This window comes from Pteropus medius, unplaced genomic scaffold, assembly GCF_902729225.1.
Source record: "Pteropus medius unplaced genomic scaffold, Ma_sr-lr_union100, whole genome shotgun sequence".
In the NCBI taxonomy this organism is placed as follows: domain Eukaryota; kingdom Metazoa; phylum Chordata; class Mammalia; order Chiroptera; family Pteropodidae; genus Pteropus; species Pteropus medius.
The window spans coordinates 24,258,791-24,284,087 of record NW_024354875.1 but is presented as its reverse complement, the minus strand read 5'-3'; the positions used below and the strand labels follow the sequence as shown (position 1 = coordinate 24,284,087).

At 32.6% G+C, this 25,297-nt stretch overlaps 1 protein-coding gene across 1 annotated transcript in view; it reads right to left on the bottom strand.

Moving 5' to 3' along the window:
* The window catches only part of PSMD14 (proteasome 26S subunit, non-ATPase 14), an 84,418-nt gene that overhangs the window by 37,246 nt on the left and 21,875 nt on the right, over window positions 1-25,297 (bottom strand). Inside the window, exons 4-5 of the mRNA XM_039855950.1 lie at window positions 2,662-2,733; window positions 2,310-2,429 (exon numbers count right to left, since the gene is read on the bottom strand). Coding sequence (XP_039711884.1) covers window positions 2,310-2,429; window positions 2,662-2,733 — 192 coding nt within the window. The remainder of the gene's footprint in view (window positions 1-2,309; window positions 2,430-2,661; window positions 2,734-25,297) is intronic.

Sequence of the window (25,297 nt, the reverse complement as noted above, 5' to 3'; positions counted from 1 at the left end):
AAAATTGCCAAGTACTAAACTGCTATTAGCTAATGAGTTAAGACAATTTTCAGGATCCTTTAAGAGTTCATGGCCATGAGGGGATGGGGTATGTGTGTGTGTACGTGTGCTTGTGTGTATGTACACACATATACCAGAAATAGTAAATAACTTAACTATTTTTTGGTTAGACCTGTCTAAGCAAGTATAGTTCCTAATGCCATCTTCTGATAACTGATAAGCATCTCACCTAAAGTTCTACAACTATTCAACTATTATAACAGACAACAGTTTCAAGTCGTTTTCTTTTTTTTTTTTTCAGTAAACACTTTGAAGAAGGAAAATAATTTATTAGTTTCATATAGTTGTTTTTGGGGTGTGTGGGTTGGAAGAAAAGGAAGTTTAGTGCTTCTGTTAGGACTACTTAGTAGATAAGGGGGCTGGAAGAAAATATATACTTTTGAATATTATCTCAAATATAAAAGCATTCAAAAAAAGTTCCCCACCACAGACAATCTATAACCAAGTCTTTTAAATACTGCAATATTTTGCCAGTTCAACCAAAAGATTTTAGAACACGGAACTATTAAAGGCATTCCTATCATCTCTTTAGTGATACATCACTGCTATTATAGCTTCCACAAGGCTTTCTAACATCAGGAATTTAAGTCTAATCTACTTAAACAAACCAGTTAACATAAGCACTTTCTTCTCACCAAAACAAACAGTATTTTGAATTCTAATTGAGAGTGTATACTCAAGAACAGGGGTATGCAATCTGCTGCCGACAGGCTAAGAATTTTTTTTTTCTTTTTTTTTACATTTTTGAAGAGTTGTTAAAAAAAAAAAAAACAACACCAAGAATATGAGATAGAGACATATGTCTTTACAGAAAAAGTTTCCTAACTCTGGCCAGAAGAAAACTTTTTAATTCCACCACATAGTGAACAAGGGGATCAAAATGTTCTATTTTATATATTCAAACATTTATTCAGAATGATAGCAAAGCTTAAGAATGCTTTATTATAATGGATAAGCACATAAGGACCACATGTAACAGTAATTCTACTATGTGTTTTACATATTCTGACACGAAAAAGTAGATACAAATATAGTCTAAGATTCAAATCTAAATAGTTAATATGCAGTGCATTTCTCTGTGTCCACTGTACAAAATAAATACAATGAACATCCATTCAGGTGGATGAAATCAGCAGATCCAAACTAGTTTACCTCAACAAACTGGTTTAATTAGAGAAAAATTTGCATATTTTTCTATATTTTGCATTATTTCCAAATACACCGCATTCTGTAGCATTTAAAGTGCTTGTTATAATGATACATATATATTGCACTGTTTAAAAATAAAATTTGTTTTTCTCTAACATCTACTTTATTAAAGTATACTTAAAGAGTCTCAAATAGAGCAAACAGCTTTATAAAAACAATTTCTTTAATCCCGTTTTTTTTTTAATAAGGCTCAATAACAGAAAGGTTGAATATTAGACAACAAATATCTATAATAAAAATATCTCTATATATATATCATATTTTTCTAGGCAAAGAGATGAGAAGGACATGTATGTTGTTTTTTGGAAAGTAGGTAGATTGGTTACTGTTTTATGGCCATTTTTTAAAAATCTAAATGCACATCTATCTACACAAGTTCAATGCATTGAACAAAATAGCAAAACAAAAAAACCAAAATATTCCAGAAAGAACAATGATTCTAAACAGGTAGAATAGATGACTTTCAAAGTCTATATGGAGTATGTTTCTTCTATAAACAAATGATCATACCTGGGCAAAAAAAACCCTGGGCAAAAAAACTCCTGCAGGGGACACAGCAGGAGTTTTTAACTTAGCATTCTGAATAGGAGAAATTTAAAGAGTCATTTATTACCATATGTAGAACATTTTTAAAAAGGCCATATTTCAAAACAAAAGGAGCAAAACATGAGGACTAGATATATATGTGAATTAAAATCTAATTAAGAGAGTCTCTGAAATCTTTTGAACCATGCGTTCAAACGAATCAAATTAATATCCTACTATTTTAGGGTAACTAACTTATAAATCCAGTATGCTGTGCTAGTTTAAGCTGAAGGTAAGAGTAAACAGATTTTATGTTATATCATTCAGTTTGTGGACTTACAGGGAATTCATGATGCATTTAAAACATGAAAAATTTAATTCAATACAATCTAGAAATTTCTATCATTAATCTTACAATCAATTATTCCTATGAGGAAAAGAAAATATGATAAAATTTATTTTACATAGGAAAAGAAACACATTTACTTGCAGCAGGCAACTATAAAAGTACTCACTGTTCCTGACTGTGGCATAGCAAACACATCAATCACTCTGACGGTGTAATCATCAACAAATTCTCCAAGCATCAGACCCATAACTTCCATTGGAACTCCAGCACGACCATGTTTTAACATCTGTAAGAGGAAGATATGTGGACAACAAAGCTTTGAAATCTTAGACCTTTTTTTCTTTTTTTAAATTAGAAACCTAATTTTGTTTCAGTGGAAATAAAACACTCTACTTTACAGACGTACCTAAAACAAGAGCTTTCGTCTGAGAGAGTTAAGGTGACAAATATTCCAAAGTAAAAGATACAGTGAAAACAACAGAGCTTTCTAAAGCAAGTTAACTCCATTCAATACTTACTTTTAGCAGTGCCAGGGAAGAGATATAGACTTGTTCTGCTGTGTCTACTGCAGGAGCATCTGTAGGTGGCCCCTAAAACAAGCATACCAATTATTATAAACAGAGAGTTTATGAGTTTAAAATTAAAGTTACATGTTATATAAACTTGATTGCTTTAAAAAAGTTTTGGGAAAGCATGTTAAGTATCCTTTTATTCAGGGACAACACAAATAATCAAAACAAATTTGAAATATCAAACCTGTAGAAAACACATCAAACTTAGTACTCAGCAAGTGTCCAATGGACAGAAAGATTAAATCTTTCAGCAACACTAATCTACCTCCACTACAAAAAAACTATAATGCACCAATTAACCACAATGTGAATATAAAATGCTATTAGACTAGTATGATTAACTACAGGATCAATACAAACAGCAAATTCTCTGAGCCTGATTTTCTGCTAAAGACAGCATGTAGTTTAGGGCTTTGGGATCTCTTTGCAGATAGTAGGTAAAGTGAGGGAGGAGGGCAGAAGACTTCTAATCCCTAGGTGGAAAGATCTGTGAACAACATACTCTACACTGTTCCCCTCCCCCTATACAGTAATAAATTTAACACAATTAATCCCAGGTGTGAAAAAACTGGGTGAGACTGGTATAGCTAACATGAAAATACTTCCAAATTCTGACCATTACCTTTAAAACAAATATTACTATTAAACTTACTATTGGCTAAGGAAGATACTGTATTTCTAAGGATTTGTTCTATCTTCATCGAAAGCAACAAACCTCTTTTACTATAACATCCTGTAGCACAAACAGCTTTTACCCTCAAGATGACTACAATCTTATAAATGTAATTCTGCCCCAACTGTACAAAGAACATTTCTTTTTTAATACTGGGCAGCCTAGGAAATTAAAATGAGATGTGACTTATCACTGCCAGATCCAGTTTTGCTCAAAATTCCTTTTCCTCAACAATAACTGTTACAAATTATATAATGAATATGTTAACTATCCAAATTATGTCAATATTCTATCTTGCTCTTATAGCTTTACTTAAAATTAAACAATTGCTTTATACGTTACATTTCACACTTATAGGTCTACGTATACTCTGTGCTTCCTGTCTATTTACATGCTAAATTCTGTGATGGGGGTGTTAAAAGCTCATTAATATTTACTGGAAGCATTAAGTATAAAAGGTTCTATAATACATTTTCTCTAAATATAAGAATCATACAAAAATTACCTGTTTTTGCTTATGTAAAAGTAGTAAGAAGAATCAAGTCCCTCCAATTTTATTTTCAATAATAAATGCCAGATAATAAATTTAAAAACCAACTGAATTATTCATCTGTTGTCACCTAATTTATTGTTAGCCTTTCAAAAAGATATGAATGTTTTTCAGAATGAAAACTTACAGTATGCTAAAGTGCTATCACACCAAAACATTTGCTGAGGTCATCATATAAAACATGGTTATTTTGTTGATGTGATCATTTTATTCATCTAAGAAAGTTAAGAAAATTTAAGAAGAAAGGTGAGAACAGTAGTAAATTGTGATGAGAGGTATTAGAGAAGTAATATTTTAAGGTCGGGATAATGAACACTGTATTCAAATTATGTCCTGGATCCAGAACAACTGCATATGGAGAAAGAATTTAAACTGATATCTGGACTACAGTTATTAATACAGCCTTTCTCAACTTGCCAGAAAATATTTAAGAAAAAAAGGAAGAGGGAACCAAAACATCACACCATCACCAAAATGTATTAATGACAAAGTCCAGAAACTGTGTCTGAAAGCAACTAAAGAAGAAACAGTTTTGTTCAACTTTATATATAACTAGTTCCTAGCAAAGTGCCTGACACGTAACAAGAGAACTGAAAAATACTGATTGAAAAAAAAAAATGAATGAATAAACTGAGGTACTGCAAGCCAATGGGACAAAAATGGAAATACCCATCAGTTACACTGTGAGAGAGAACAAGCCATATGCAAGTAGATAAGATTCTTATCTCCTCTCTATTTTCTTCTGACTCAGAAACATATTACTAGAAAACTATGCAGCTGCTTCCCTACTGAATGTCACTCTTTTTTGAGATAGCAGCCAGTGATATTTCCTGTTGTCCCTCTCACTCCATTATTACCCTGTTTCTTGTTCTAGTCAGATTAAATTTCCCAGAAAACAATTTAGCAAGAAATAGAGAAGAGTTCGTAGCAGTAAAATACATCCTGAAAGGAAGGAAGGAAGGAAAGCTGGAAAGAAAAAAAAAAAGTAAACCATGTAAAACGCTGTCTGTGGAACAGATGGTAAGGACCTCTGTTAAAAGTGAGTATCTGAATCTGAGGCTATCATTTTTCTGCATGCTCACCTGTTCAGAATAGCACATAACCCAGCAATGAAGGAGAAGAAAATCCCATTAAAGACCCTGGAAACTGAGCTAAGAAAGATACGTAAAACCTGTTGAGCTGTAGATCAAAAAGTTGAGAAAAATGTACGGCTGTGGACAATTTACATAGATTGTCTTTTGGCCAACATTCCTGGGGAACAGCATTCTGATGATTCAAAGAGAGGAATGTCATCTAAAAATAGAAATCACAGCAAAATTTATAAAACTATTTGGCATTGGTACAGTATACAAAGGTTTCTTATTGTTGAAGTAGAGAGTTAAAGGACAGACCAAGGTGAAAAGATGAAAAACAATTAAAAATTAAAATCACATTGGAGGAAACAAGGGTAAAAATAACAGTGATATAGAATACAAACTTTAAAAAGATGTCTCAGAGCAGAGTAAAATTAGAGAAGAAAACTATTAGACATATGATATTCTAGGAGACAGAAAGGAGCTGTAAGCTAAGAAATACAATTGTTCCTAAGGATAAAACAAAAATGGGAAGAATCAATAAGCAAAGATGAAGCTGAAGAAAACTTTCTTGAATGAAAAGTCAACTTTTAGATCACTAAATGTCAGGCGATAATCGATGAAGAAAGTTTTATATCTTGAAAAATCTTAGGAAAATCTTAATTACATGGATAAAGCAAAATTTCTAACACCATACAAGAAGGAAGACTAAATAACCTGAAGAAAAAATGCAATTTTAAATTTCTTTGCAATGTTAAATGGCAGAAAACAATGAAACCAAGTTTCAGAGTTTTAAGAGAGAAATCCTGAGTCAAAAATCTTATTCTCAATTTAAAAAATGTCTAAAGGCCCACAAATATATTACTAAATATATAAAGGCTCAGGAAAATATGATTTATTCAAGAAGTATCCTCCTTCAGAGAACTTCTTAAAGAAATGATCCAGTTAAGCTCCCACGAATCAAAATTAGAAACTTAAAAATGGAAAAGCCATTATATATATATATGTCTGTGAAGACCACTGAAAGCTGTTAAAAATAGAGACAGATCTAAATAATATAAATAAGTAGGGTCCAAAAACACAGATATTATCCAAGTAACTAACTACACATAAGGCAATGGAGAGATGAAGCATACAAAATTCTTTATTTTACATTAAGGAGGGGAAAAAAAGAAATCTGTTTAACTGTTGACTTTGACTAGTATAGAAATATGGATTAAAGAGTTTTTTGAATAACTTTAAAATAACCACGATAAACATTAAAACTGGATGTATAGCAAATCACTGAAGAAAAAGTGAACCCAACACTGACAATAAAAAAACAGCACAAAACCAAGCAGGGAGTATAACAAAAATAACAAACAACATAAAGTAAGATCAATTATACTGGTAATGAAAAATATAAATGAACTAAAGTCCATTGTTAAAGCTGCTCAAAATGGGTTTAAAATGGACATTCATGTATATGCTGCTTATAAATGACAAAACAAAAAAAAAAGATTGGTGATTTGTCAGTCAGTGATACGCCCATATTACTTTTTATAAAATAAGCCACAATAGCCACTATTTTTATTCATCCTCCTTTTCTTCAGTGATGTATCGTATTAATAGATTTCTCACTATTAAATGATCTCTTCTAGGATAAATTGTTCAAGTTTGATTTACTTTTTTTTTTTTTTACTTAGGATTTTTGTTTTCTTGTTGATAAATTAGGTTAGTCTGGCATTTTCTTTTTTTCTGTTAATTTGTCAGGTTTTGATATCATTATGCTAGTTTTATTAAAAAATTGAAAAGTTTTACAATTTCCCACTTTCTATGTTCTAATATTTTCATATACTAAATTATCCATGCCTTAAAAATTTGGAAGAGTTCATTAGTAAAACATTTGTCTCTGAAGCTGACTTTGGAACCAATATAACTTTTTCAGTGGTATTAATAAATTCGAGTTACTTATGTCTTGAGACTAGGTGGACTATTATATTGTTTCATAGGATTCATTTCATTTAGATTTCAGTTATCACTGTAGAATTGAACATATTCTATTTTAATTTTTCATTTTTAACTGTTTAATAATAAAAAACTAAATTTGTTTCTCCACATTATATTATATCACTACCCAGAAAGATTAATGACTTACATTTTTTAAAAAGTCAAATCATAACAAAAAGTACGCTAAAAACTTCCCAATTCATTCTATGAGTCAGCATTACCCTGATACTAAAGTCAAAGACAGAACAAGAAAACTACATACCAATATCTCTTATAAACATCGGTGCAAAAATCCTCAACAAAATACTAGCAAACAGAACTTGGCAGCATATTATAAGGATTACACACATGACCAAGTGGGATTTATGCCGGCAATGCAAGGATGATTCAACACAAAAACTGACCGATGTAATAACCACATCGACAGAATGAAGGGGAGAAAAACATATAATCATCTCAATGCAGAAAAAGCACCTGACAAAATGAAACACCCTTTCATGATAAAAACACTCAACAAGCTAGAAACAGAAGGAAACTACCTTAACAGAATAAACACCATATATGAATAGCACATAATACTTCATGGTAAATGACTGAAAGCTTTTCCTCTAAGAATAGGAACACAGCAAGGATGCCAGCTTTCACCACTTCTAGTTAACATAGTATTAAAAGTTCTAGCCAGAGCAATTAGGCAAGAAAAGTAAATAAAATACATCAATTTGGAAAGGAAGAAGTAAAATCATCTCTTTTTGCAGATGATGATCATATATATAGAAAATTCTAAAGATTCCACACACATTCACCAAAAAAAAAAAAAAGCCCTGTTAGAACTAATAAATGAATTCAGCAAAATAACAGGCTATAAAATCAACATGCAAAAATCAGTCATCTTTCTATATATGAACAATGAACAATCTGAAAAGGAAATTACAAAAACAATTCCATTTACAACAATGTCAAAAAGAATAATGCTTAGGAATTAACATCTATCATCTATCTCTGACCTAGGTGAGGAAACACATTCTAAGTACAAACTCAACTGAACAAATAAAACAATAAAAAGCTGACAGCATAATCTAAAATTCATGAATATCAAAAAAACTAAAAACATAAAAATACCTAAAAAATTGTTGCCCCATTTATGACAAAAAGTCAATACACAAGTTAACAAAATACTGAAACTTTAATGGAAACACGGGCAAAGAATATAAAGCAATTAATTACATAACAAACACATGATGAAATAAATATGAAAAAATGTCCAACCTCACTAGTTGACCTTCTTTAATTAAGAAATACCAATTAACACATTAAGATATTGTTGCTGTTTTTCTATCAAGCAAGCTTTATAATGCCCAATTTTGAAGAGGGTATAATAAAAGAGACACTTTCACCACTGTTGGTGGGAATGTGAATTGGTATTTTCTATCAGAAAAGCAACTAAGCAATGTATATTAAGAGCCTTACAACTGCATAAACTTTATGAGCTAATTTTGCACTCAGATAAATTATTTGTCAGTAAGCAGAGATAGCTGAATGAACTAGGACATTTACGATAGTTCTTAAAATAATGCAAATAAACCTAGGAACAAGATAAGCAATAATTAATAATTAAAGAATACTGGTGAAAGCTCCTTCCTCTGAGATCTGATTACTGTCATCATCTTAATCGGCAATTTTACCTTAAATTAAAAGTATACCAGCCTGCTGCTATACTGAATATTTTGAACTTAAAATCTTGAAGGAATCCTCTTCTAATTTAAAAAGAAAGCAAAATCAAAGAGCATGGCCACTAAGCACATTCACATGAAAGCAGATTTCTCTCCCTTCTCGGAGGCTATGATAGCAAGGGAGGTAAATTAGGAATTAGCCCATTAGACAACCACGTTGGCTTCAATGTATACCAGAGCAAAGTATTTTAAAGCACCTAAAGATGCAGGCTTTTTTGACCAGTTCTTGACTGTAGGTAAGGGGTTCCACTTAAGAAAGTTGTACACTCGCAAAATCTGAGCTATCAATGTGAGAAAGTGACTTAAAATCATGATATACAGGAAAGGTTCAAAAAACTCGATGTTGCTTGGAAGAGAATCAAGGTACAAAACAGCTATCTTCAAATATATGAAAAGCTGTCAAAGTTCAGACTAACAGTTCTCAAAGTACAGTCCCTGAACCAGATGCAGCATTGGCATTATCTAGGAATTTGTTAGAAATGCACATTCTTACTGAATCAGAAATTCTGGGGGCAAAGCCCAGAAATCTAGATTTTGAAAAAGCCCTCCAGATGATTCTGATGCTTCCTAAACTTGGAGAACCACTTATTTTAAACGACATAGTTTCAAGAACTATGGCTAATGGGATAAAGCTATGGGGTAATTGAATTTGGATTCAATATAAGAAAAAGCTTGTACTGTTCCAAGCTGTTCAAAGAGGAGCTGAAGTCAATGAGTTCCCTATAATTGAAGTTATTCAAAATAAGTGTTAGAATTTATGAAAATGTTATAGAAGGGGCTCAAAAATTCAAAAACTGATTAAATCAGATGCTGTTTTTAGGTTCCCTCCTAACTTACTAATGATAGCAATTATCATATTATCTCCCAAGGGAGACATCTCAAATTCAGCATCTTCAAAAATCAAACTCACCATGTTTCTCTATGAACTAACTTTCCCAACTTATAATTCTAATTATCTTGAGTCTCAAACCAGAAACCTACACAAAATTTTTGACACTCCTTTAGTCCTTATATTGAATATATCACTAAGTTTTATCAATTCTTTGTTATCCTACAGTGTGACAGAGATTTCAAAATAGTTATTTTTGGGAAAAGAGTCTCCAGAAAATAAATACAGAATTCACTCCTAGTCAAGTTTAGTATATACTGCATATCTACCATACTCCCCAAATTTATGTTGTATGTTAGAATATTAAAGGCTCTAAGAAAAATCCTGGAATGGAAAAAAATCTGTTTATCTTTGTTTAACCTAAAGTTTTCCGAATCATTCCATGGGCCACATGGTCCTCTCAGAGAAAATCTGGAGTTTCTTTTTCAGGCTCTGAAACAACTTATCATTTTTTCAAATGTAAGGCAGTGATCAATCCCAGGCCCCAAATAATACTTAAGGATTTACTATGTGCCTAGCACTTTAGCTATATAGTTGAACAAAAAGAAGCTTATGATGCAGTTAGAAAGGCAGAAAAAACGTACACTGGCATAGATCACCATGACTAAAATGCAATTTCTGACTTCTAGCAATGTGATCTTTCTACTACAGCATACCATCTCATTTTCAGATGCCCAAATCTACTTTTATTCTGGAAGCTTAGCTCTTTTTCTTTGTTCACAATTTTAGATTCCTCTGCCACCTGGAGCCATTTCTTATTAAAGAAAATAGAAAAAAAGATTTGGGATGTTCTTCTTTATCCAAAAGCAGTTAGTATGCCCACTGAGAACAGGGAACACTTTTAAGAGCCTCCCTATATTTTCTGAAATCTAGGGCACACTGGGCTTTGCAGAGTAAAACACACTACTGGATTTACCTATAAAACAGTACATATGCTACTATGAAAACAAAAATATGCCTTTTCATTAAAATATAATGTAGAAAATTATGTCACAAAACATTTGGGGCTTTTAATCATAGCATATAAATGATAGAAAAATAATAAAAAGGCAAGCACAATTCTCACACATATTGCCTTGTTCCAACAATTAAATTATGATTGTATATATATGGATAAAATTATTTGAGTATTTAATGTATTTTAAAGAACTAAGTAAATATACACAACAAAAACTGAACACTTACTCAGAGAAGCAGAGGTCTCAAGTAAGAATTTTCAAGGTACTTCACGTGCTATATGACTATACCCTAGGCAAATAAAGATATTGAGATATATAGCTCTATTTCAAATGTTAAATAATTTAACTTAAGGGGGAAAAAGTATAAGTCTGGGTTTTCAAGGCGGGGGAATGCAGAGAGTAGGAGCAGTCAGGGTAATGAAGTGGTACTGGGAACAGAGACCGAGTCTCAGGATTATGAGATGCTACCCAGGAAAACAGACAAAACCATGGTTTTTATCCCTGACCCACAGAAAGTTTCCAGCTCTGCCTTCTAGCTCTGCCTTCATATGTTAAATTTACAATCCTAGGACTTCAATGAGAAACAAAAGATTTCAGAAGCAGAAACTGATAAACTTTTAAGTTAGTCTTAAATTAACTACTGTTAGCTATGTTTACATCCAACTAAAATGAACATATAGTAATCACATACAATGCCAAATTCTACACATTCCATACAGAAGATGAAAAAAAAATTTGAATAAATGTACAGAATTTAATTACTTCAATCATCTTTCATTTACTGAGAACTTATTATGCTTAAGAAACTAAGCTAAATGTTGGGTAAACTAAAGTGAAAAACTGTAAGATATGAATCAAATAAAAACCAGGCCCAAATATTTTTTTGAACTTTTAAAATTGGCTTAGGCTGTTACTATTATTTAAAAAAACAGAAAATGTTTCCTTTCTGGTGCTTAATCAACAACATAGCTCTAAACTTGTACAGTGTGTGAACTATTCAAGTTAACTCTGCTGACCTTATAACAACTATTCTACCACCATAATAAGTACAAAAGTCATTTTTTTTGGAGACTGAATATGATGTAACTTAAACTTCAAGGTCCTTCAATAAGTGTTAGAATAACTAAAGGTATCAGTATAACTTCAATAGTATTAAGCAAAAAAATAAAATAAAATAAAAAAACTAAAGAAAACTGGTCTGTATTTTACATAATGCCACTATGAAATAAAAACATACACATTATTGACAACAGATAAGCAAAATAAGAACCATCTGAATGTTCTGCACTTTTATAATCTACTATTATAGAAACTTAAATGAATGTCACAATTTGAAAACTGGAATATGATGTAGCTATATACTGCTGTAAAAAACATGGAACTAAATGCACATAACCCTCATACAAACAAATTGAAAAAACTACTTTTGTTATATAATTTCTCTTTACTTAATTCCTATAGGAAACTTTGAAATCACTTAAGTAAATCTGACTCTTTAAAATAAGTTTGTTTTAAAAGTGGGGAAATTCCATTTCAAACTAAGATCATAAATCAGTTAACAGAACTGTGCAGTTGACAGGTGGGCCATATAGGCACAAGTAGTGCAACTGACCTTTACACATACATGAAAATCTACCCAACCAGTGATAAATTACCTATCATGGACTCCACGAAGGCATAAAACACCTCTGTACAACGAGTTTTGATCTGCCACATTTAGTTAAAAAGAAATTATTATTCAGAAATTTTAAATGTAGTTAAATTAAATTAGACACTGGTTGTTTTTTCTCTTGTTGTTGTTTTCCCATTTAGGTTAAAATTTGATCCAGCATAAAAAGCTGTGACTTTTACTTGGGCAGCCCTTATTGACTAAGTGTTAAAAAAAGGCATTTGCCATTATAACAGGATAAAAACTAACGCCTCAAAGTGTTACCTACTCAGGTCTTTTAACAAATTTGTTAACACTATTAGTTATATTACTCCACCTTTCCCTTAGTGTGAACTGGTATCAATTATTTAGCCAATTTTATTATGTTATTAAAATACCTGCTGATTAAACATGAACCAAAGTGTCACTTGAAAGAAATATAAAGAGTATCACTGAACTTCAACAGTCCAAAATATCTAAAAATATAAATTTACTTTGAGAAATAATATAAAACATTTCAAATTTGTAAAAAAGTTATTATAGAAGTAAATGGTACACAGGAATTATTTTTATAATGACTATTTAAAGGTGTATATTTGGTCCTGCATTGTAGAATTATGTTTAAAGGTCTATTAAAATATGCATTTTTCAGCAAAGAGAAAATAAACTTTATAAACAAATAAAGGGGACTATTTTAAAAAAATAAAATAAAATCTAAACATATAATATACTGAATATTTGACAGAAAATAATTCTTAATTTATGGTATCCAATATAACTCTCAACAAATTCTGTCAAAAATTTTAAATTTTGATGAAACCAGCACCTTCAGTTTCCTCAATTAAAAACCCCTTAAAAAAATACTGAGCATGAAATAAGTGAATTCAAACATATACAAATAACTACCGCTGTATTGTTTATCTTACCCAGAAAGGTAAGAAACAACCTTTTAATACTTTAATTTTGTAACTAGTGTGAAAAACAAGCTGCATGTAAACTATTTCTACTGCCTGAGCTTCAATGACTAGCTGAGGCAACCTGTTATAGGAGGTGTTAATTGGCAATAGGAGTACAAGTCAGAAGCATGTTCCCCATCGTCCTAACCCAGCAAGGCTAGGTCATTAAAGTGGAAATGAATTCTTTCATGTCGACTTAACCCTTTCAATGCATGATTTCAGCTGTTTCCTCTCAATTAATTTTAAAAACTTGTTACTTTTTAGAGTTAAAAAAAAATGTTCCAAAAAAAAAAAGGTCCTTTGCCTGACAGTTCCAATGACTATATTCAGAAGAGACGAACAGAGCAAGTTAATTGCAATGTATTATTGCAACTATCCTTTCTGAAAAATATATAAACTAATTGTATTTGTTTAACATTGAAAAGAAAATATAGGATATACTATTTAGAAATAGCTTGGAACCATTTAGTCACATAGAGTTTTGATTTAAATTTCTGTTTAAGGATCCAATGACTGTCCCATGTTAAGTTAATCAACTCGACCTTGGGATAGAATAATATTAATTTTTTTATTTCCATAATGTCCACACAAGAATCCCCAATATAAAAATGTTTTAAAACATATATATGTTAAATACTTTTCTAATTATGGTTCATTATTCTGCTAAGGTGCATAGTCACAGCATATCCTGATGACTGGTTGCCAAAAAATCAAAATTCCTTTTATGGAATGATCTCAGAGGTTTCCAGATGGCACATTAATTCTTAAAAAAAAAAAAAAAAAAAAAAAAGACAAAAAGAAGAAAAGGAAAATAAGAATGGAAATGTCAAAATAATGATGCATTGCTTCTGAAATGCTGTATTTACAAATGTTAATATTCCCATATATTTTTAAATATTATAGGCATTTAAAATAAAACTCAATTATATAAATAATATTCTAAATAATACGATTAAAAAATTAACATATATGCATTTCTCATCTCAAAGTAATCTTGGAGGTATTTCTTTAATAAAAATATCAGACTAAGAACCAAACATTAGAAAACCTGTAATACCTAACGTTATGTAGCATGTGATAAATCAAAATTACCAACGTGACAACACAGACATGATTTCACCCACTGTTGCGATACAGGTGGGCTCTGGAGGAATTATAACCAACAATATGTTTATTAGAAATCTGATCAGCAAGGGCTTAATTAATAATGGGCAATGTAATGGTTCGAGGATGTCAAAAAATGGGAATTATACTATATTCCTACATCCTACTCTGTATTCCTTACCCTACCTCACCTATCTCCTTTCAAGTCTTCCAATATTTGACAAACTCAGTTCCTGCTTCTCTGAAAACTTTTTTTCCATAGACCTACTGGGCTCCTCCAATATAGGAAACTAAGTGGCTGCTGTGGAGCCAATATTTTAAGAATATAAAATGTTCAGTGGGGAAGAAGCAGTGGGGTGAGGCAATGTAATGGTAGGGGTAAGGGGGATATGACACCTGATCAAAGTAACATAGAGGCTGGTGACCTAGTACACAGTGACCAACTGTGACATTTCTTTCCCTTTAAGACTACCCTTGATATTCACTCTGAAACAATTTTCACCTACTTGAGAATGTATGAATATGTATGTTTGTGAAATATGTGGCAAGCCTAATCACTTTAGACATCTATGAAATCTGTCTCACAAGAATAAGGACTATTTCCCACACTGGGTGACTTTCACTCTGCGCCATAGCAAGGAGGAAGGAGCAAGCACATCCTTGGCTATCTTTGTTATAAAGCATTATCATTTACAAGGATTGGTTAGTGAAACTTCAGAAACCATAAGATAACTACACGTGTTTAGGAATGGCTAATACACACAATCTTTTATAACTGGAAATAGAATCCCAGAATCAAGCAGAACCTTGAATGTCTTACATAGAACATTAACGTATCAGAACTGTTCCATAACAGGCCCTATAACTAACTGGCTTTGGCTTTAAAGCTCTTATAGTCATGGGTGGCCCCCCTTTTTCTTTTACACTGTTCAACTACAGTACTATTTATTTATGTATTTAAATTATGAAACATATAAAATATAGTCTGCCAGAAATGAACTGGTTATTATGGGAAGCATTCATAATTTATTAATTGGCCCATTTTCTAAATCAGGAGTCCCCAACCCTCAGGCCACAAACAGGTACCAGTCCATGGCCTGTTAGGAACTGGACCACACAGTAGGAGGTGAGCTGCGGGAAAGCAAGCGAAGCTTCATCTGCATTTGCAGCCACACCCCAGTGCTAGCATCACTACCTCAGCTCCACCTCAGCTCCACCTCAGATCATCAGGCATTAGATTCTCATAGGAACACTGGTTCCTGGTACCAAAAAGGTTGGAGACTGCTGTTCTAAATTATACTATGCAAAGCCAAGTATGAGCTGTCTGTCTGTCTGTCTCTCTCTCACACACACACAGAATACATGTTTTTAGCTATTCACTCAACAACCATGGACTTGAGAGCCCACTTGCCATGTACTGGTAGGCAGGCCTCTGCCCTTAAAAGGTTTACAAACAAGGCAGGGGAAAAGGGAAAAACAGTAAATGTAACATAGTAGTTAAGTACAAAAGTAGAGACGTGTATACAGGGTACAGAAGTCAGAGCACTCTATTTGATAAAATCTTCCCTTATGCTAAGAACTGAAGACTATGTAGAATTTTTCCAAGCAAAAAAAAGAAGAAAAATATGATGGGTCAAGGCATTCCAAGAAAAGAAAATGACACATCTAAAGGCACAGCAATCATCTCGCACACTACCATTCAAAGCTTTTTAAACAATAAAAAGGGGTGACTAAAGCATGGATTCTTAAGAAGTCAAGCATGAGTTAATACTGCTTCTTTCAATGGGTGTTCTTCTGAGAACGTGACTTTTTTAAAAAGGTCATCTTTAAAAGAAGTGCTTTTTCTTATCCACCTTTGCCTTTATGAAAAATATTCAGCACTTTAAATATAAATCAAACAGTTTGGAGTTCTCTGACATGCTTCAAAGAAATACACAATTATAAGATAATAAAAGACATACAAAATGTTGTCTTTCAATAATATGTAGTATCTTTACAGAATTTATACAAATATTATCTGATTTACAATCTTGAGGCCAGGGGCTATTTCTCTTTAATATACAGTTCTCAGAACAAAATATTCTTTCAACAAATAATATTATAAAAAGCTGATTATCTGACATCCAAGCAATGGGTACCACTGGAAGAGAAAAGAGTTCAAAGCTGAGATTAGCTGGATCACTGATCAAAGGAGCTGAAGGTTAAGTGGATGCTACTCTGATCAGCTGTTAGAGCCACTAAGGAGCCGTAAAAGCCAGGCCCTAGAAGTGCTAACAACATATACTAATAGCCTTGCCTGTCTGGTGTATCTTGCTTCAAATTTTTCAAAAACGTTACATTTGTATCTTGCTTTATATTTTTCAAATATATTTATCCCACCTAATAAAAGAAGATCAAGGAACAATATATAAGAAAAAAAGAGCACCATGCAAAAGAGAGAGACCCCCCCCCCAATAGAGGGGTGGGGGTGGATATGGGCATGGTTAGGAGGAAAAAAGGAAAAAAAGACGGGAAAGCTCTAGGTGCCACACACTATGACATGCACTACATATATGATGAACAAATTAGATGTGGTGCTAGTCCTTAAAATGTAGAAGACAGATAATGCATGTAAGTATAGAAATGAATATATAATTGTAACTTGGGTTTGGTACCAAAATAACAGAAAAGAGAATAAGCCTTGGAGACATAATAAAACAAGGCCTTATTTTCAAAGAGCCTTCCCAGAAAGAAAATAGGCAATAAATATGTAAGCCAGCAGTTCTTAACCCTGTTTATTTCTCAGAATCACCTGAAGAGCTTATAAAATTCTGATTCCTGGACCCACCCTCAAAGGTTCTGGTTTAAATTGTTCTGGAGTGAGGCCCAGGAATCATTTTTATTTATTAACACCCCAAGTGATTCTAAAGTACAGCCAAAGTTCAGAACCACTGATGTAAACTTATAAAGCAAAGGATTTAATTATTGTGAGGTTAATGAAATGATTGGGTTGAGTTTGCCTGGCCAGCAGGGTAGGAATTTAAGCTGTCTAGAACCAATCGGCAAAGGCATATTTAATATTTATTTCTACAGGATTTTATTATAATTTCTACTTAGTGAAATACAGAACTTTTACAAAGTGTCATAGAAATATGAAGTAAAGAGATTAATCTGGTATGGATACATCATGTGTGATGATTACTGCTATCTACCAAGTATTTCTTCTGGTCCTTCTCTCCAGCACATAATAAGACTGCACTTCCTTGACCTCTTGAAGATAGATGTGAACATGTGACATGCTTTAGTCAATGAAATGTAAGCAGAGGTGACCTGTGATTTCCAGTCAAAGCTTTGTAAGAGCCAGTACTCAATGATAGTGCTCTGTCAGCTTGAATACAGAGTAATGATGATATCATAGAAAACATCTGGCTGATCCATGACAGACATTCAACATGAATGAAAAAAAGCTTTGAAATGTTAAGCCTTGAGATCAGGGGTTGTTCTGAAGCATAACTCAGGCTTCCTGACTGACACACCATTGAAGACTTCTGGGGACAGGGGATTATTTAACAAGTCTGGAAGGAAAGTAAGTAGTACTTCATTAGACAAACAATGGAGGTAAAGGGCATTCACTTAGAGAGAATACCTTATACAAAGTCATAAATGAATGAGCAGAATGAAACTTGAGGAATTACAAAAGAGTATAATATGGCTAGTTTAGTAAATAAAAAGGTTGGAGCAAGAGATAAAGCCGGAAAGAGACAAATCATGAAGGATCAAAAATCTAGACAGGAGATCAACTCATAAAAGGGTCAAAGGGTCCATTCCACAAAGTGGTTCACATACTAGTCCTCAATCTTCTTTCTGCCCTAGTATACCTAAGTGATAAGACCCACTCTCACCAGTAACAATGGCATACTACCACACATACCATTTTAGAAAGTTCCCATTTGGTTCTGATTATGTCCCTCCCTTTGCTATCTCAAGATTCATTATATATTTGCCTGAAGACTGTAATTTTTATCCTATGGCGAAGATGACTGAGGCCTTATGAAAGATATTTAAACAAATTAATAATCAGGTCTGCATTTTAAAAAGGACCCTGTCATTTCAGGTGGTAGATTTACTAAGGGAGACTGGTAATAAGGAGTACAGATAAAGAATACATAAAGGCCTGAATAAAGCAGAGGCAATGACAGAGAAGAAATATATTTGAGACTTTTAGGAAGCAGACTCCATAGTAAAATATTTGGGGAAATTGAGGAAATGGAGAGGTACACTGTGGTTACATGTTTCACCTGGGGCACCTGGGTGAACAGCAATACCTTTAATCAAGACAGGAAATACCTTTAGGCCATATCCAAAATCTCCAGAATCTGACTGCTTCTTACCCCCTGCATTATAGCACTCTGTAGATAACTATAAACATTACATGGAAATGAAATCCATTTATATCTCATTCTAATTAATTCTGTTTTTACTCTTATTAGAAATGATGTGAGATCTCCTTCCTCCCAACTACCTTGATTAATCAAGACCTGGCAAATTTGAACCTGAAATTTCAAATTTAAGCCAATACAGCTATAATAACATCATATCTAGTCTGTCTGCAAATGGCAGGTTAGCCCCTACCCAAAGAGGAACAATTCAAGACTATCAAAAGCCATGATAGCATTGAGTTATTCACTAAAAATTAAACATAGTAACAACTACTCTCAGTGGGACTAGTATTCTTCCTTCTCGGTATAAACCACTGAAGTTTTGCCGGATAAAAATATGATACTCGGTTAATCTGATTTTCAGATAAATGACTATTTTTTAATATGTACGTTCCATTCACTATTTGGGACATACTTATATTTAAAAACTATTTGTTGTTTATCTGAAATTCAAATTCAACTGGGCATCTGGTATTTTTATTTTCTAAATATGGCAACCCCACTCCCAAGTAACTACAAATACTTTCTATTTTAAATCCATATTCTAAGTCTCTCCCATTTTATTTGTTATGCCTAGTTTAAGCCAGAGGCAGTTTTATATTACTACACATACCAAGAATTTATTCAAAACCTACTGTTACTTCTTTGCCTTTAAATAAATAATTCTTTAAGACTAAAGCACCTTTGTCAAATGATCACTCAATTCCTCTTATAAAAAGCACAAATGAAATTTACATCTTGAGATACACACTATTTTTTTTTTGTTGGAGATCAGCATCTACTTTGAAATCTTCTCTCTCCAAATGCTAAACTAATCATTCACTGACAAACAAATGTCTTTTACTTTAGGCAAGAGAATATTCCCAGTTCAGAGCACACTGCACATGTAGCCCTGGTGGTCTCTCCAATCTCTGCCCCTACTCTGGCTAACAGCGGACTTTCCACGCACGCCCTGGGTAGCATTCTTCAGCTGCACTAGATTTTTCTCTGCTACACACTTTTTTCTCATCATGTCATTAAAGTCCCCAATTAAGTAAAACACTGTAAGAACTTGGCATTCACTTGTTTCTAACTTCACACAGCATCTGGGTCAGTGCTCTGCATTTTACTATCACTCTCTGATAGAGTATCTTAACAGAAAAGTCAAAAAGCTAAGAGAAGGCTACTGATATAATTGAAAGATTTCCACGCTAGAGAAAGATTATCTAACACATACAAAAAAGATGCTCAATAAATAACTCTTTGATCTCTTTATACATGTAGTTTTAGCTTTTATTTTTGATCACTATCTCACACATTCAAACATGCCAAGGAGGCATTCTGATGCCTCCTGAGCCAAGTACACAAGAAAATGCCAAAGGCAATCCTTTGCTTGTGTGGTCTCCATTAAGAACTTTAGATCCCTTCTCCCAAAAGAATAAGTATATCCAAAAGGCTGAATAAATGAGAAGCTAGAGAAAAGCAAACCAATATGCTTAAAGCATCCTTAGAAAAAGAACAAGAGACTGCGATAGTAAATCAACTAGGCAGCAGACAGGGCACAGGGGTCATTCATTTAGAGATTTGATCTGTCTTAAGCCTGAGAGAAGAGTAGAAAGTTGCCTTCTTGAGAGTGAGAGATGTTAATGAGGCAGGTATGTGAGTAGGTGAGAGGAAGAGAAAGCCAAGTAAAAACTATCCACAGAGTGAGCAACTATTATTTTTTCCGGCCACTGTTGGTTTATTTCTTTTAAACTTTTAAAACTTAGAAAATACTTAAGAGATACAAAAAGATCTAATAAATAATAAATACACTACCCAGCTTATGAAATAAAACACCACTAAAATAGTTGGGCTGAAGCTCCCGTGTCATCCTCTTTGACTAACTACATCTTCTCCATACCCACTTGTAGCCACTATTCTAATTTTGGTGATTATCACACATTTCTTTATACTTTCACTATATAAGTATACATAAGTAATATATAGTATTGCATTTACATGTTTTTAAATTGTATACAAGAACTTCATATAGAATGTATTGTTCTTTCCACTTGCTTTTCTCCCTCATCATGTTAGTATGGATTAATCATGTTGATACGTGAAGATCACCAACTTTACAAAATTCCACTGTTACATAAAATTATATACACATTTCCCTACTAATGGATGATTAGGTTGTTTTCAATTTTGTGATATTATATCTAGAGATCAGCAAACTATAGCCTATGGGTGAGCCAGATAGTTGTTTTTGTAAACTGAGTTTTACTGGGACACAGCTCGGCCCATTCATTTTTGCATTATGCATGGCTGCTTTAATACTACAGTGGCAGAGTGAAATTGAGTAGAGTTGCAAGAGAGACCAATTGGTCCACACATCTAAAATATTTACTATCTGGCCCTTTAAGAAAAGAGTACTGACCCCTGTTATAAATAATGCTGTTATGAATGTCCTTGTATCCATGTGGGAAACTTTCCCTAGAGAACATAATTGGGAAATAATCTGCTAGGTTGTAGAGTAGGCAAATCTTTACTGTTATTAAGTGTTACCAAAATGTTTTCCAAAATGGTTGTACAGTACCACTAGCTTATATGTTTACAGACCATTCATGTTTCTTTCGGTGTTTGTATCTTTTGCCCATTTAAAAATTGATGTTTTTTTCTTACTGATTTATAAAAGCTAAAATATATTTTGATAACTAATGCTTTGACCAGTATACGTTAGATATATTTTTCCCTATCTGTGGCTCACCGTTTCGTTTTTAACCTTTCTTCATGCTTTAGGTGCATCTGACAAATGAGGATTATAACAACAATCCAACTTCATAAAGTTGTTGCAAAGATTACATGAGTTAATATAGTTAAAGTGCCTGGCACATGTAAGTGCTCCACAAATGTTAACTATTTTATAATGCTGTTTTTAAAGAAAAATAAAATTTTAATTTCAATGTAAATTTATCAATCTGTCTCTTTAGTATTTGTGCTCTTGTTTAAGAAATCCTTCCCTACATATTTAATTTTATGTGTCCATAAAGCAATATAGGTCTCAACCTATCTTATTTATTTAGTACTTCTGAATGCTAAGATTAACATTTCTGTTCATCTGGTTTCAATTTACTATTCAATTTCAGCATATTTTCTTAAAATCTAAGTACAATTTTAATATGGATCTCTCTAAAGTTCAAGTAAAAAAGAGAATTCCATCTAGACTATTTCAGTGCAACACAAAATTTTCCCATTAAAAAGTAAACAAAAGAAATCTGTTTATGTCCAAGATAGAGTAACAGGAACTAAATTTATACTCCTACATAAAACAAACAAACAGATAAAACTATACAAAACAATAGTTTGTAAGACATTGTTGATCAAGCAACAAAGGACAGTGAGAACCAGAAAACAAAGGAGGTGAGCCCTACTACTACCTAGCTCACTGCTGTGAGACAGTTTCCAGGCTACAGTCCAGGGGGAAGGAAACAGGTAGAGCCTAATGGACTGAGTTGAGGTGATGAGACTGAGAATACTGGGAGATCAAAGGTGAAAATGCTCTCAATGCTCTAAGCTGAAAAATACACTGAATGGTATTAATGGAAGATTAAACTTTGCTCAAGAAAAAAATGAGTAAATTTGAAGACATGGCACTAGAAAATGAAACACAGAGATCAAATTTAAAATACAAAAGACTACTGTGAAAACAGTATGGTAGTTCTTCAAAAATTTAAAAATAAAATTTACATGATCCAGCAATTATTCTGGGTATATAACCGGAAAACCTGAACACAGAAATTAAAACAGGTATTTGTACACCAGGGTTTACAGCAGCATTATTCATAATAGCCAAAAAGTGGAAACAACCCAAATGCCTACCAACAGGTGAATAAACAAAATGTGGTATATCATACAATGGAATTTTATTCAGCCTTAAAAAGGAAGGAAATTCTGACACCTGCTACAACATGAATGAACCTTGAAGACTTTATGCAAAGTGAAAGAAGCCAGTCACAAAAGACAAATACAGCATTATTCCACTTATATGAGGTACTAGAGTAGTCAGGTTCACAGCAACAGAAAGTAGAATGGTGGCTGCCAGAGGCTGAGGGGAAAGGGGAATGAGGAATTATAGTTTAATAGGTACAGAGTTTCTGTCTGGGAAGATGAAGACGTTCTGGAGGTGAATGTTTGCACAAGAGTGTGGATGTACCTAATGCCATTGAACTGTATGCTTAAGAATGGTTAAAACGGTAAATTTTATATTATGTATTTTTTTACACACACAAAAAAATAGAGTGCTTGGACAGATATAAATAAGGTATGGAGTTTATAACATAGATAAAACTAAAATGTATAACAACAACACAAAGGTCCAGATACAAAGTATACTATTTTAACATTCATATGCTGTAAGTGAAGTAGTAGAATATCACCTAAAAGTAAACTGATGAGTTAAAGATGTATACTATAAATCCTAAAGTAAGGATTAGACTAACAAAACAAATTAGAGCTAGAAATCCAACAAAGGCAATAAAATGGAATTATTAAAAAATTCAATGTAAAAGGAGGCAGAAAAAGGAAAACACAATGAAAGAACCAATAAGAAAAATAAATAGCAATATGATAGATTTAAACTTAATCATATAAATAATTGCATTAAATGTAAATGACCTAAATATCTCAATTAAAAAGGCAAGATTATCAGACTTGATCAAAAACAAATAAGACCTACCTATATGCTGCCTACAAGAAAGGTAGTTCATACAGGTTAAATAAAGACCTAAATAGGTTAAAAGGAAAAGGACAGGCAAAGATATATACCACATTAACACTAATCAAAAGAAAGCTGGAATGGCTACATTAATATCAATTTCAGAGCAAAGAATATTACAAGGAGTAAAGGTCATTCATTATATAATGATAAAGGGTCAATATGATCATCTCAATAGATGACAAAAAAGGATGTGACACAACCTAATATCCACTGCTGATGAAAACTCTGAAAAGGAACTTCTATAACCTGATAAAGAACATTTATTCAAAAACATACACCTAATATTATGCTTGATGATTTAAGAATGAAAGCTTTCCTAAGATCAAGAACAAGAAAGGAATGCCCACTTTTACCACTTCTTTTCAACATTTTACTGAAGGTTCCAGTCAGTTCAGTAAGACAAATAAAAGGCATCCAGATTAAAAATAAAGAAGTAAATTCAGTATATAAGGAGGATGACAATGCCTATCCACATTCTGACACCTTAAAATATTACTAAGAGGCATAGATATTTTGGAATCAGAAAGACTAAATATGAAGTTGAATTCTTACTTAACTGCTTAAAACTAAGACTTACTTTCCCTTGTGAAATGGTGGTAATCATACCATACCCATAGAACCGGTTGCTATGGGAATTAAATGATAAAACATATGTACTACAATTAGCATAGTGCCTGGCACACAGCTGCTACTATTCCACCTACTACTTGTAATGATAAACTTTTGCTACTTAAATTACTGATGTCTACCAAGAAACAGCAATTCTAATTTCAGTACAATATTTTTACTTTAGGAATACTAAATTTAGATATAAAAAGATTCATATTTTGTTTGTTTTTTCTTAACTGAGTTTAACTCACAAACATGTCTTTTGGGTACTCACATTAAAAACAAACAAAACCCTGACACATTTCCTTCATTGTATGTACAGAGCATGTCTAAAACTGGTTCTTAATCTGTATACCTGTGAAAATTGTGGTTACTGATTTTTAAAAATTAATCTAATTTTCTTTAAATAATTTTGAATAAGTAAGTCATTTAAATAACAGTACAAAGTATTAACAATAGACCTTAATAAAAAATAAAATCAAGGAAAATTAAAAATGAGCTTATTAATACTTACCAGTGTACTAAGAATGTAAAAATCACTTGTATTCAAGGAACCAAGTTGCAACGTTTTTACTTCTTTGATATAATTCTAAGGGTTTGATTTCCAATAAGCAACATCACTGAAAATACTAAAGAAAAAAGTATCCCAACTCATAATATGCTTCCATAATCCATATACTTTTTGGACCTACGGCTGCTTCTAAATAGTATCAGCATTTTAATTTTCTTGTTTTCCATCAGTATTCCAATATACCATAAACTATTCAAAAACAAGCAACACTGTATTAAGACAGTGACCTTGCTAAAATGTAAACCGTTGTGCCAGCTGATACACAAAAATTCTAAATTCACATATAAAAAATAACGTACGGATGCCTATGTGCAATTTAGAGAAGTCAAGTGAATAAAAGGGAGAAGAGTGTCTGTACTTACAAACCTAAAATGGGCTAAAAAACGCCTTCGTATGTTCTGCCACAATTCAACATTAAACATAAGTCTCTAGGCTTGCGATAGCCTTATTATTAAAATAATAACAATAAAGCTATCATCTACCACTCTTAATTTGAGCTTCTAGCACCATTCTATAGGCCCATTACATACACTACTTCTAACAGTCACATTAATCCTGCAAAGTGGAACCGTTGTACCGACTGTACAAACAAGGAAGCCAAGGCTCAAAGATTGTGTCCAAGGTGATCAAGGTTAAGTGGCGACATAGAAATTCAAAGCTGCCAGTGCTGTA